Below are 13165 nucleotides of genomic sequence, written 5' to 3' on the forward strand. Positions count from 1 at the left end.
CACCCCTAAATATGACCATAATAGATCCTTTCTGTAAATCACTATGCTCTTCTTCTACCATAAGATTCTTCATTATGCCTAATTTCACTGATCCAAACTAAGTGCTAGTTTAAGTCCCAAGAAACTGGGAGACATCTATACATTCATTCTTTACTGTGCTTTCAAAACAGAAGAGCTCCAGGGGTCTTGAGGAACTCTTTGTAGATAATAGGAAACTGAATAATGTTTGTACGTTAAAGTAATCAGTAGAATTTAGGGAGCTATTCAGCTGACCAAATGTAGGCATCTGTTTTAGGGTAGTATGAATAGATACCTAGGCTGCATTGACTTAATTGACCAGAACAGCATTTAATTATCCTCTTACATGCACTGGAGATGCCATAGGGTTATCCAAAACATCTCTGTGGGCCTGGCAGATATGAAATAGACCTAAGGGAGACCTAAGTCATTCCGAAGTGGCCACGGGAGGCCAGGCAGGATGCCCTTCAGCATCTCCGATGGCACCAGACAGGTGGGGAATGGAATGGAGCCCTGAATCTCAATGATTGTAATGGGATTGCAGCAACCTACCATTCATCTAGATACCTATATATAAACACACCTGTGTTTAGGATTGTTAATTTGGAGCCAAATACCTTCTGATTATCTACATCCCTTTTTTTCTTCTGTAATTTAACTTGTAATTTCGAAAAGCAAGAGAGTAGAATGCAAACTGGTAAAATATAGTGCACTGAAAATGAGAATGTGATATCTTTGTTTCAGGAACACATAATAGTTCAGTGGATATGTACTTTATTTTATTCAGAGTGAGAATAACAGAACAAAATCCAGCGATTGGGCAACTTCTAGTGGCCCGGAATGCAGACCAGTACCACCTCGGAGGGGGAATTGGGAAACATTTTGTTTGCAAAGGATTGCAATTGCTCGGTTGCTCTGTGAGTTCAGAAGGGTATTGTTTCTAATGCTTCTCCTTTTCTGTCACCTGTGTACCCCAAGCCCTGGTGATCTGCTCTGGAAAACAAAGGAAATAATTCGGTAATAGCCTTGGTACTTACCTCTCACTGCACTGCATAAGGAGAATGGAACAGATGTCTAGGTTTCTTACAGTGTCAAATGAAATTTTTGATCAATCAGAACCTCACAATAACAAAAATAAATATCATATTTTCCAAATTAGGTTTTCAACCAAGAATATTATTTATTTATTTATTTATTTATTTATTTATTTTGTCTGGAGGCAATGGAGGAAAAGGCAGTGTTACTCAAACTTGCACTGTCAGCTGAAAAAATGAGAATAAACTGCAGTTCTTTTATTAACAAGCTGTTCTACCTCTACTTGAAATGCAGGAGAATTTATTTCTTGTGTAACCTGGCCTCTTAAGTCATGTGTCCCCCTTCCCCACCCCCAGTAGCATTAATTAAGTAGCGTTAAGTAGCATTAACCAGGAGAAAATGGTCCTTTTAGAAAGAATTAAGGAATTATTTTTGCAAAGTCCTTGCACAAATATGCAGAATAAAAACAGAGAGATGAAATGCTTTATGATCTGTAAGATTTCAGAGGGTTTTTTTTATATATATAGTTGCATTGTGTCAGTATTCATTCTTCTTTGGAATTAAATAGTTCAGAATCAAAACCATGGTCATTATCTACCAGCCCTCAAGATTTTCAAGTACTTTAAGCTTATATGGATTTTGTTTTTTCTTTTAGGCTCTGAATTCTAACTTATGTGTCAGTAAGTGCTGGCTGGAACAGCATTTGTATGAACGTTTTTCTAATAGCATATGAGATAATCAAAATAAAAGTGAGAAAGTTCACCACTGAACTGTGTAAGCTGGGACTATTTCAGATAAGTTGAGAGAAACTAGTTTTTGATGAAAAGGTACTTCAGAAGTACTAGGGAGACCTAAATCTAAAAACTATTCTAATAACTGTTCCAACTCTATCATATTCTTTCTATCCAAGCTAAGGAAAAAAATAAGAAGATTCAGCTGTTCACAAACAAGCACTAGTGTCATCTAATGTCTAGGACATCAGAGACATTCACAGAGAGAGACCAGGTGTGCATGGGTGTTGTGAAAAACTCCTGCCCTGCCAGAGTCCAGAAGGGTTACCTAGCACATCTCAAATAGTGCTAGGCGCCTTTATTGGGCAACTGAACTAATCTCTAAGTGTCTCATAACCACTACTCTAATGAAGCTTGAAAAGTGTTAAGTGTCCTGTCGTCTACTGAGCAGCAGTAACTGTGTACGTGCATGCTCTTGATCTGTGGCAAATGTGAGGTAACAGAACTTAATTAAGAAATTAAGGATTAAGTGGAGCTACATATTTGGTGCAAGCTACATCATATAACCTCATGCTTTTCATAGGTTTGAGAAATACTTACAAGCGAGAGGTCTGCTGACAGATATGCTTTGCTTTAGTAATTTGCAACAACTTGGTTATATGTTTTATTTTCCCTTTTTTCTGGTGATCTCACAAGTTCTTTAGATATAGACCATTTGTATACATTTCAGGAGCACTTTTAGAATGAGTTTAAATGCTTATATATTGCAGATATTAATTTGCTGCACTGTACCCCTAAAATACGTTATTGACTCAATATTTCTTTTCATATTGCAGAGACAAAGTATTAGAATGGCATAAAATATGGCCCAGTTCTACTACAAAAGAAGTGTCAATGCTCCCTATAGAGATCGCATCCCTCTTCGTATTGTACGAGCAGAATCGGAACTGTCCCATTCGGAGAAAGCCTATCTGAATGCCGTGGAGAAAGGAGATTATGCCAGTGTGAAGAAAGCTCTGGAAGAAGCAGAAATTTATTTCAAGATAAACATTAACTGCATTGATCCCTTGGGAAGAACTGCGCTCCTTATTGCTATTGAAAATGAGAACCTTGAGCTGATTGAGCTGCTCCTAAGCTTTAATGTGTATGTGGGAGATGCCCTGTTGCATGCCATAAGAAAGGAGGTAGTGGGCGCTGTGGAGCTGCTGTTAAACCACAAGAAGCCCAGTGGGGAGAAACAGGTATGTGCAGGATTTCCTCTGGTTTTGTGGTCTGCTTTAATGAAAAGACAAAAACTGTGTAAAGAGAGTAAGCAAAAGAAAAACAAAACTAACCCTCATCCTCAAACACATGCATTTAAAAACAGAAGATCAATGTTTTTGATGCTGTATGTAGCACAGTCATTTGTGTTTAAACATCTCTGCCGTTCAGTCAAATCTGCTTAAGTTCACAAGGTTTATTGGCTTAATATGGTTAAGTCACATGAGAGCTATCTTCAAACACGTAAGGATAAAAATGACCTGCATCCTTCTTGCTCCTCAGCCTGAATGACTAGGTCTTCTATGTACATTGGAATGAAGTATTAACTGCCTTCTCTGTAAGGCCAGAATCAGGCTCACACTTAACTGATTACCCGCAAAACCCCTTTTTAGAAGACTGTGCAGTAAGTAAGTCAGAGCTTTGCATCCATAATAAACTCACTCAGAAAAATCTGGAAGTTGATAATACAGTTAGATTTTTGCTTATGAGACCTCTGACAGTTTAAAAATGCAATGGCCCACTGACCGCCCCCTTCTGAGCATAGGCTGCGCTGAGGCTGCTACGTAAGTTCTCCTCATTCATTTTATAGCCAAATAAGACAGGTTTGCTTCTCCTTCAGTGATGGTTTAGATAAACCTGTTTTACTTTGCACTGAATTAGGCAAATAGTGTCCGTGCAGTCGCTTATCACATCTCAGCTAAAGAGGAAGGAAAAGAAGTGAACAGCTGAGAAGTGGTAACTTCCAGCGAGTATGATGGTCTCTCCAGGAATGTCTTATTTCCCGCCTATCCAGGCATTCTGTCATTTCACTGGTTACATAATTATCGCTAATATTAGTGGGAAATGTTCATTCATTCAAAAACACAGCTCAGTCCGAGGACAATAGCGTTGGCAAAATATGGGTCCATTTGAATTAATTGTGAAACTCCCATTAATGTCAGTGGAGATTTCCGCCCCCCACTCGACTCAACAAGAAATACTGTGAGACATGACCCAATTGCTCAGAACTTCAGCCCTGTCTGCAATAGTCTTTCATCCAATCATGTACAGATAAAAACTTTCCCTTTCTTGTCTTCTCTAAGAGGAAAAATCACTATATACAAACTATGTCATTCATAATAAATATATCTACTCTATTTCCCCTTGGACTGCTCTGAGAAGTCTCTAGGAGGTAGCTAGCCTCTTGCACATCCTTCTCGTTTTGAGAAACTAGTAGAGATGGGATTGCACAACCCATAAATTCTAATATTCGTAGGAATCCTCCAGGATGAAAAATCCTATAAATAGTTACAAGGTTGTATCTATTTTCATCTATCTCATTTCATATATTATAGGTACTGTATGAATTCATTTTAATGAATAGTATGTTGAAATGATTAAAGCCCTTTCATACGTAATGCATACAATATACTTTAATTACAGTATCATGTTCTTGCTACGGATAGAATTGTAGATGATAGGTAAAGAGTATAATTGTTGGTGATAAAATAATATGAATACTATGCTTTTTTGCTGTGAAAAGAAAGAAAGCTTGGGTCCTCTACAAATATACATGTCTGCCTTGTCTTCTAGAGACTAAAAACAGAGTTCCTTTATAGGACAACAGATTCACGTCACAGGAGAGGGAATAAAACTAGATTCACTTTATTTTTGCTCATTTTATTATTTCTCAACCTATAGTACAGACAGGAATACAATGTATGGGAGGAAGGACATTTCAGCATGCAGTGCACTGGGATCCAGAAGGCTCGATGAGAGGCCCTGCGCCAAGTTACTTAAACCATCTGTCTCCAATCTCCATCCTCTACTATAGAAGTTGTTATCAGAGAGTAGAGTTCATCTTATTTAATCGTAGCCATGTGAGGATATGTGTTTACTCTGATTTGGTTGTCCAGGCTCCAGTCAGTGGAGAAAAACAGAGATTCCCTGAGAGCAACTCATGCTGCCTTTCTTAGTTACTTATCTTAAGAGATCATAAATTGCTTTCTGGACTAGCTATAGAGGGAGCTAGCTATTTATGCAAGGTGCCTAATTTTCAAGCTGTTCATTAGCCTTTCAGGACTACTTTTCGATAGGTGCCACAGCTACTAACTACTAAATTGCTAATTACTGAAGCTAAGCAATGTTCTCATTCCACAGCTATATTTGCTGAGGCTCCGCTGATTGGTGTAAAGCATACAGAAAAATCATGGATCATTTGAACAGTCAGTCATCTCCGTTTGGGCTAGGCCTGCCCACTGCAAGAGCAAATACTTACATGCAAGCCAGCGCTTGCAAAGTGACCTTTAAAGAAACTGATATTTGCACTCAGATGCCACTGTTTGCACTGGGGAGACAAATACCCATTAATCTTCAATGGATTTTGTTCAGGTAGATAATAACTTTGGTTCATTTTTAGGAACAGGTCATTCTGAAGAGAATGTACATGTGAATTACATTTTTACAGTAAGCATTGTGGCTGCAGTGAAGCAGATACAACTGTATATATTTAGCATAATCAAAAATAGTGTGCTAGCTGCTAATTAATTACAATAGTCTAAAGATATAAAATATGGATGCTTAAAATTAGATACTAGAATTTATATTTCAAGTATTTGGACTGAAAGGGACTTCTTTCCCTGGAGAGTCAAGTTCTATCTGAAACTATCCTTTTCAAACTACAGCTTGATTTTCTTCCATTACTTCTGTTATTCGTAAATATTTGCCATATTGTTTAGATGATTCATGTTCAGACTCTGTGCTTTTAATAACATGATAGCTTTATCTGTTTGGTTTTCCATCTTCTTTGTGTAAAGTTGGTCATGTGTGGTAAAATCCCAGCCCCTTGAAGCTAGTGGGAGTTTTGCCATTGATTTCAGTGGGGTCAAGATTTCACCCTTTTTCTTTTTTTTCTCCTTGATAAAAAGCCATTCACAGAGAAGACATGAATAGAGAAGAAAAATGCATTTGCAAAGCACTGCAAAGCTCAAGAAACAGTTTGATTTCGCAAATATTTTCATCAGTGATGAAAGTTATGAGCATTCAAATAAATAAAAGACTAATGACTCATGATTTACAGTTAAACGAACTAGCTATCATTGTTTTTTTATATTCCTGAAGATAATATACTGGATATCAGGCATAGCTAATTCCAACTTCAGCCTCATAAAATAATATGATTATATTTGTAAAAGGATTTATATACAAATATGATTATATTTGTAAAAGGATTTTTAAATAACGAATTTCATACATAAGTCAAGAGCTCATTGGCAATGTCAGAAAGCCAGGAAAAGCTTCAGGCTTGTATCAACAGAAAGCTACAGCTCTGAAATGCGTTCTTTTGATTTTTATTTCCCCCAAAATTTGATTCTTTAAAAACATTTGAATGATTTAAAACATAAGGAGAAATGTGCAAACAATATGTTATTTTGGAGCAAGAATCAATGCATTTAATTGAAATAATAATATATTTTCTTTTTTCTTTTTGTAAATATTTTCTAACCAATATCTTTAAAATTAGCAGCTGCCCCTGAATCTTCCTCTTACATACTTTCCCCCTCAGAAAAGTTTTTGTGACGTTTTACTCAGATCTTGTTAAAGTTTTATTTAAACTCTCTGGTCTGCTGACTGCTCAGATACTAATTAAGTTTCAGCTAATATCCATATGTGATGTGCTGTGTATTTCAAAGACCACATACATTACAGTGGTTTTAAGCTGATTATTGGTATATGAATATATCTGGTGCCATCTGGTGACTATAGATGAGGCATATATATTTAACGGCTTTGAATTGTATTCAGCTCCTTTTTACTTAGTTTGTGAGGGAGGCTTTTATGATATACATTAAAATAATTCAAAAAAAGGTCATTTTGTCACTTGCATATTTTCTACACTTTTTTAACTGCACCAGCTGCTAGAGCACATGCAGAAGAGAATAACAGGATTTAAGGTGAATGACTTGAGGAAATTTATCCAAGTACTTTTAAATTATCAGTTTTTCAAAGCCATATGTCCCAAATTATCTGCCAAGATACTTATTGCTTATCCTGATGGATAGCTGAATGCTAAATTAAGAGGAAAAAAGCTGTTCTCCTTTAAAATTTAGTATCTGCAGAAAAATTTTCTATCTTGTTAAATTACACACAGCATCTGCAGACATATAATAAGATAGTTAGGTAGTGTAATTGAATGTAATACAATACCTTTCTTTAAGACACAACGTGCTCTTCTGCTGGAGGAACCCAGGCATTGATCTCTAGCTAGGTGTTTGACTGCCTAGACATGCATGCATATTCAAGAAAGACCGAAGGAGAGTGGTAGTTGTTTTCCAAGGCACATGAGTGAAGCTGAAGTTTCAAAATTATTAAAAGTGAATCTGTGTAGCACTACATTACCTGACAGTCTAGATTTAGGTCATGCGAACATGACTGCAGTGCTTATAGGCATTGCCTGGCTAGCAAAAGTGTGTGGTAGTGCTTTTATGCTTCCCTGTACACTATTAGATGTTGATCTTGTTGCACTGTGGGTATTTTTATGGGTGGACACCCTGGGACAGCCTTCTGGAGATGTCTGAAAAGCACCATGCTAATTACTGACTGGCTTTTGTAGACATCAGGAAATTGCTAGCAGAGGGACAGCTTTAGGACAGAAATAAAAGTGATCATACCAATATGTCCTTAGCTCACTCCTTCCTTGGTGTGGAAGTCAATTAACATGAAAATGCTGCCGGGCACTGAGACAGGGCTGCTGTAAGAAGAGGGAAGCTGGAAATCTCTGATTCCCGCAGCTCTGTTCCAGTTGATTTGGAATTGAAAAGTTAAGAGTCATCAAGGCAGTGTGGGAGGTAAATCTGCTATACTGAAGGTGCTCAGTCTGTGGAAGGTCTGGACACACAGATCAGACGTCACGTTTATACTATCTTCCCCAGTTGTGTTGGTGTCCACAGTGAGACTTCTATCCCTGTCTCCTGCCCACTGTCCAGACAAGTTTCTCTAATAATAGGAAGATCTTTTCCCCTGCTGTGAATCAGTCCCTTGTGCATCATTGCTTCATACCCGGGATATCTGGCAGGGTGCATGATATCTAAATTTTTCATAGCTCTTGTTTGGTCAACATTATGCGAACAGTCAATGAATAGCAGTCAGTGAATACTTTCTGGCTTATTAAACCTTTGTCTAAATTGCTTCCATTACTCTACAGCTGCAAGAGTGTTGTGAAATGTGTAGTTCATTTTCTGAAGGGGAGACACAAGGTCTTTGAGATCAGTTAGCCTGATCTCCTCTTTCCTTCTCCTCCTTGGCTTTCTTTTGTTTGCTGTGATCTCACACTATATACAGAAAAAAAGGGAGAAGTGTCTGGCAGAGGGCTGGAAGTAGGAAGTGGAAAAGAGGCCATAGGCACCTTCTGCATCTTATCTAGCCATTCACCTGGAAAAATCAGGAAGGTGACGTCATAAAATACTTTGTGCAACATTCCTGTCTTCTACTTGCTGTGCTATGAAATGTTATACATGTTGGATTTCTATATCTCATATTCTGAATCTCCTTTTCTACTGCTTGCTAACTACCGCAGACTAGGTCATGGCCCCTGCCAGTCAGTGTCAAACCAGGGATTCAGGCCTGAGCCCCTCTAGTGTGGACTTCAGACACTGTTGGCCTCTTGGTCTACAGAATAGATGGTTTTATTTTATAGATAGATAGTTGGTAGATATTTCATAGATAGATAGATGGTTTTATTTTCTTGACTGTTATTTTACTGACTTTCATTGATTTTCCTGGGCACTGTCTCAAAGGCCCAAGAAATGTTAACTGAAATATTTCTGCTAAATATTGGGAAATAATGCAAGGATTTAATGAAAACAGACAAAACCCCAACTGCCAAAACAAAAAGTGCAGAACGGTACTGGCAGACATGCAGCATATTCCATGGTGAGGGCAAATGAAATATAAGTGCTAGAGATGGGGTAAAATAGGGTGGGTGTAGTTACTATTTTCTCTCCAGGTAGACAGATAAGCAACCCTTCATCCTCTTTCTTCAGCAGCCTCTCTGGTCATGGTAGGCTTTACGACTGAAATATTCCCGAGAGGAGGATAAAGGATGGGTATGGTTTAGTCTTAGTCTTGAGGTAAAAGGACTGAGAGGGGACTAGAGGTGAAGGTTTAATGAAAGGCGCTAAGGATAGCAAGCTGTGATTGTATGCTTTTATGTTGTAAGGAAGAAAACACCTGGCAGATGAGGGTTAGATGAGGAGAGGGATATAAGAAGATAGCACCTCTGATACTAGATGCGAATCTATGCAGCTAACCCAGCCAAATACATCCTAATACTGCTGTCTGTGACATGCGCACTGTATGTCAAGTGGTGCCATGGACCTTTTGGCTACGTGTGAATGAGAAGCTCGAGAGTTTCTGGGCCCAGGTGTGTGTGATGGCAGTGTCCTGATCCAGGGGGGTGCCACACCTTAGCATTGAAAGAGCTGGAAGAAAGTTACAGCAGGGTCTGGCCTGCTGCCTGATCAGGATGACAGGTAGACCTGCACCTCCGGGCATGCTGTGGCATTTACAGTATATTAGCAGCCATTGTGAACTCCTGGACAGGAAGAGTCATCTAGGCAGGATCAGTGGGATAGCTTCCTATCCTGGGATTTTTTGGGCAGGGTGAGGGAGGGGGCGTTTTTTTTGCTGTCACAGACTAAAGTTATATTTTATAAATTTTGACATATTTAGCTGATTGATAATTAGTTGGAGTGGGGGAAGGCAGAAGAGAAGAGGAGGTGTTGACAATACAAGTTGTGTCTCGCTTGAATCTACTGCATGCAATTGTGATCAGAAAAAAACAATGACTGGTTATATGCCAAAATGTGTCTCAGCATCTCATTTTTTAATAGTGCTGCCATGTAGCTCTGGGGAGAATGAAAGCATGAGGATGAACAGTTTAGGGGAGCAACTGGTCTTGTGTGAGGATGTGTCAAGGTTATTGCACAGTATAGTTTCTAAGTCACTGGTGCAGGCTGCCACATGGATGTTCAGGTACCCACTTAAACTGTCTGGGAAGGGACACGGACAGCAAGGCCAGACAGCTTTGCTGGCAAAGTGCCTTCAGTCTGGCAGCATTTCCAGAAGTAGATAAAAAGTTTAAAGGTGAAAAATTAGGAAACTGTGAAAGCTGCAAAGGCCTACAGAGTAGCTTTCCATCCCTGAGGTTGTGGCAACCTAGATTTTGCAATTCTTTAACAGCTACTGGGTCTAACAATGCTTTTGGCTATTGAAAACTTCTACATGTGTGGCCTCATCACCCATTCTGCTCCTTTCATGGCTCTTGGTATCCATAAACTTCTTGAAATTGCCCCATGAGGAAAGAAGAGTCCCAGGCTCCTGAGACAGAGTCAGTGCTGTTCCCTCAAGCAGCGCTCATAGCCTGACTTCACTCTCATCAGGTTCCTCTCAGTATATGCAGAACATTCAGTCAGCTTCAGCTGATAGTCAATCCCACCCTGTGGGACAATCACAATCCAATCGGTGTGGATTGTAATGGAGATGACCAAGGGACTGTTACCTCTATCTACAGTTTTGACTGTAGGATCAGTTCAACTGCAAAGGACTTTAACTATGAACATGGTGGACGAGCTGTCTTAAGAAGTTATTTCAATTTTTCACCTAGTTACAGATCTGGAACTTACGCTGCTGCAGCAGAGACAGAAAGATTTTAATAGCAGCGTATTATGTTTTGTTTTTTTATACACCTGTATCTATTTCTCCAGTACCTTATGAAAGTATCAGTCACAATAGCTCATGTAATGCACTTTATCTATCAATATTAAAGCATCGCTTTTGGTTTGAGAATGTCTGCCATAGAAGTTCATGAATTAAGTGCCATTTTGAATGTTCTGATTAGTGACAGTCTAGCTAGTAATGAGTATGGAGGAGGTAATACAAAGATATTTTTTCAGGCTAGAAGTACACAACCTTGAAGTGGAATCTGAGGGCACAAAGTTAATTCTTCCTACTCCCAGCTGCCTGAGTGGGTATCTGAGTATTTTTTTTCGAGTGGCATCTGATTAATTGAAATTCTCCGACAGATTGTAAAATACTGATAGATAGAGATAAATGTGAGAGGTTGTGTCAGGGATATTTCAGTTTATTAATGAAGCAGATAAAGCAGCATATCCACATATGTAATCTTTCATGGAATCATCTGGGCAAGTGAAAACAACATGTAGCTCTGAAGGGGAGATGTATCGTAAAGGTGGACATGATTTATTATGTAATAGATGGAGATATGGATTTGCAAAATTATTGTTCTGTGATTATTTACAGGAACACCAACTGTTTTCAAGTTCACAAAAATCTGCATATAAGTGTAATAACATCTTGGCAATAAACTCAAATTGTCTGTGTTTACGCATCAGAGATAGGGTGGGTGGCTGTATAGCAAAACCTGTGACAATTACTAAAGAAAGACTTTAGAAGCTGGTATTGCTAGTGTCATCAAATAGACCTGCTGGCAATTTGAATTCAGAGGTAGGCAATGTGTTCTACAATATGCACCCATCACCTTGATACGAATGCTAAATCTTATGTTCCAAAGCTGAAGCTGTGGCAAAAGAAGCATGCCAAAATGTGGGGGAATGTGATAGCTTCTTGACCTGTACAAAATGAAGAGCCATTTTGTTATCGGCAACATAAAACATCTGACTTTCAGTATTCTTACTAGATGCTTGGCAGGCAGCATTATTGATAGTGACTTAAACCAGCTATGAATCTTATTGTCAGTTTTAGTAGTCTGCAGAACGTCAGAAAAGTTTGATGATGGCAAAAAAAGATTTAATTCATAGACACCTGTGAACCAAACCTCTACCAAATTTCAAGTGTTACCAAAAATTATTAAGTGCTTTTTCTTCATTATTTGCTGGCTTTTCCACACTTCTTATTTTCAGCTCCTGCTGCAGATGAAAGCACTTTTCCATTAAGAGGAAATGGGTCTAGATTAGCGGTAATCATTTGAAAGCCTCAAGTAAAAGAAAATCTTTAACAGTTTCGTGCAAAACTGAGATCGGTGGAAAAGTCAAATTTCTCCACAACAGGTTACATTTTCAGTTCTTCCTTCTTTTCCTTTTATTTCACATTTATTGACCACCACTTTACAGCAAGAACCCAAGTTTACAGTCAGAATAGGGACAGCATACATATACAAAGAGAAAATGTCCAAAAAGTCTACGTTCCACAATTACCAGCCTGCAATGTGACCTCATAAACTCCACTACCTGGAATTCATTTTGCAAAACTGCTTTTGCTTTCTGACAACTCAGCAGCAACACAGACAGTGTCAACTAAAGGTTTTAATAGCTTTTCCATGCTGGAATACAGGCTAAGCATCAGCTCTGACACCAGTAGTATGAATCTGTGATATTAAGACCAATGGGAGGTACAAAAAATAATATATTTTTGACTGAAGTATAGTCTTGTCTTCAGAGGTCCGAGAGTATCTAAAATAGTACTAGGTGCCTATGTTTAGGCACCCAAATCACTCCCTACGTGTCCACATAGAAGATGTCTGAGCTCCCGCTAAGGTCAGTGAAGATCTTGTTAATGGAGTCTGCTGACCAAATAAATGTGAGTGCCTACTTTAGGCCAAGAGAAATAATTCTCTGGACTCTACTGACTGCAGTGACTAGGGGCTAAATTCAGATGCCCACACATAGTTGCCAAGTGGGGGTATCTCAAAGATGTGTGTTGGCCTGGAAGTTATGACACAGGACCTGGGAGATCTATGGGGAGTTGTGGCTGGAGGTCAGACAGGGTCAGACGCAGAGGTCTGTGAAATAGCACGAGACACCTGTATGTGTCTGAGCTGAGCCCTCGACTTCCACTGCGTATAACAGGATCTTAAACACCTAACTCACATATAGAGCCTATAATTAGGTATTTGAACTTGGAGATGAATCCCACCCCACAGGTCCATCTGCCACATATCCTTGGGCTGACCATAGCAGATGGCAAAAAGATATTACGAATGGGACCAATTGTGCTGCTTGAGACTATTCTGTAGTGCGCCACCAGAGACACCTATCCTTGAAAGTGCATAGCAATCTCAGTATTCCAGACAATCCAATGCTATAATATGGTGCTCTGAAAAATAT

At 38.9% G+C, this 13165-nt stretch overlaps 1 protein-coding gene across 2 annotated transcripts in view; it reads left to right on the top strand.

Moving 5' to 3' along the window:
- The window catches only part of TRPC4 (transient receptor potential cation channel subfamily C member 4), a 155851-nt gene that overhangs the window by 59204 nt on the left and 83482 nt on the right, over positions 1-13165 (top strand). For both annotated transcript variants that reach the window (XM_009686443.2, XM_068929972.1), the window contains exon 2: positions 2621-3025. In XM_009686443.2, coding sequence (XP_009684738.2) covers positions 2648-3025 — 378 coding nt within the window. In that variant the 5' untranslated portion in view covers positions 2621-2647. The remainder of the gene's footprint in view (positions 1-2620; positions 3026-13165) is intronic.

Source organism: Struthio camelus, chromosome 1 (assembly GCF_040807025.1).
Source record: "Struthio camelus isolate bStrCam1 chromosome 1, bStrCam1.hap1, whole genome shotgun sequence".
NCBI lineage: Eukaryota > Metazoa > Chordata > Aves > Struthioniformes > Struthionidae > Struthio > Struthio camelus.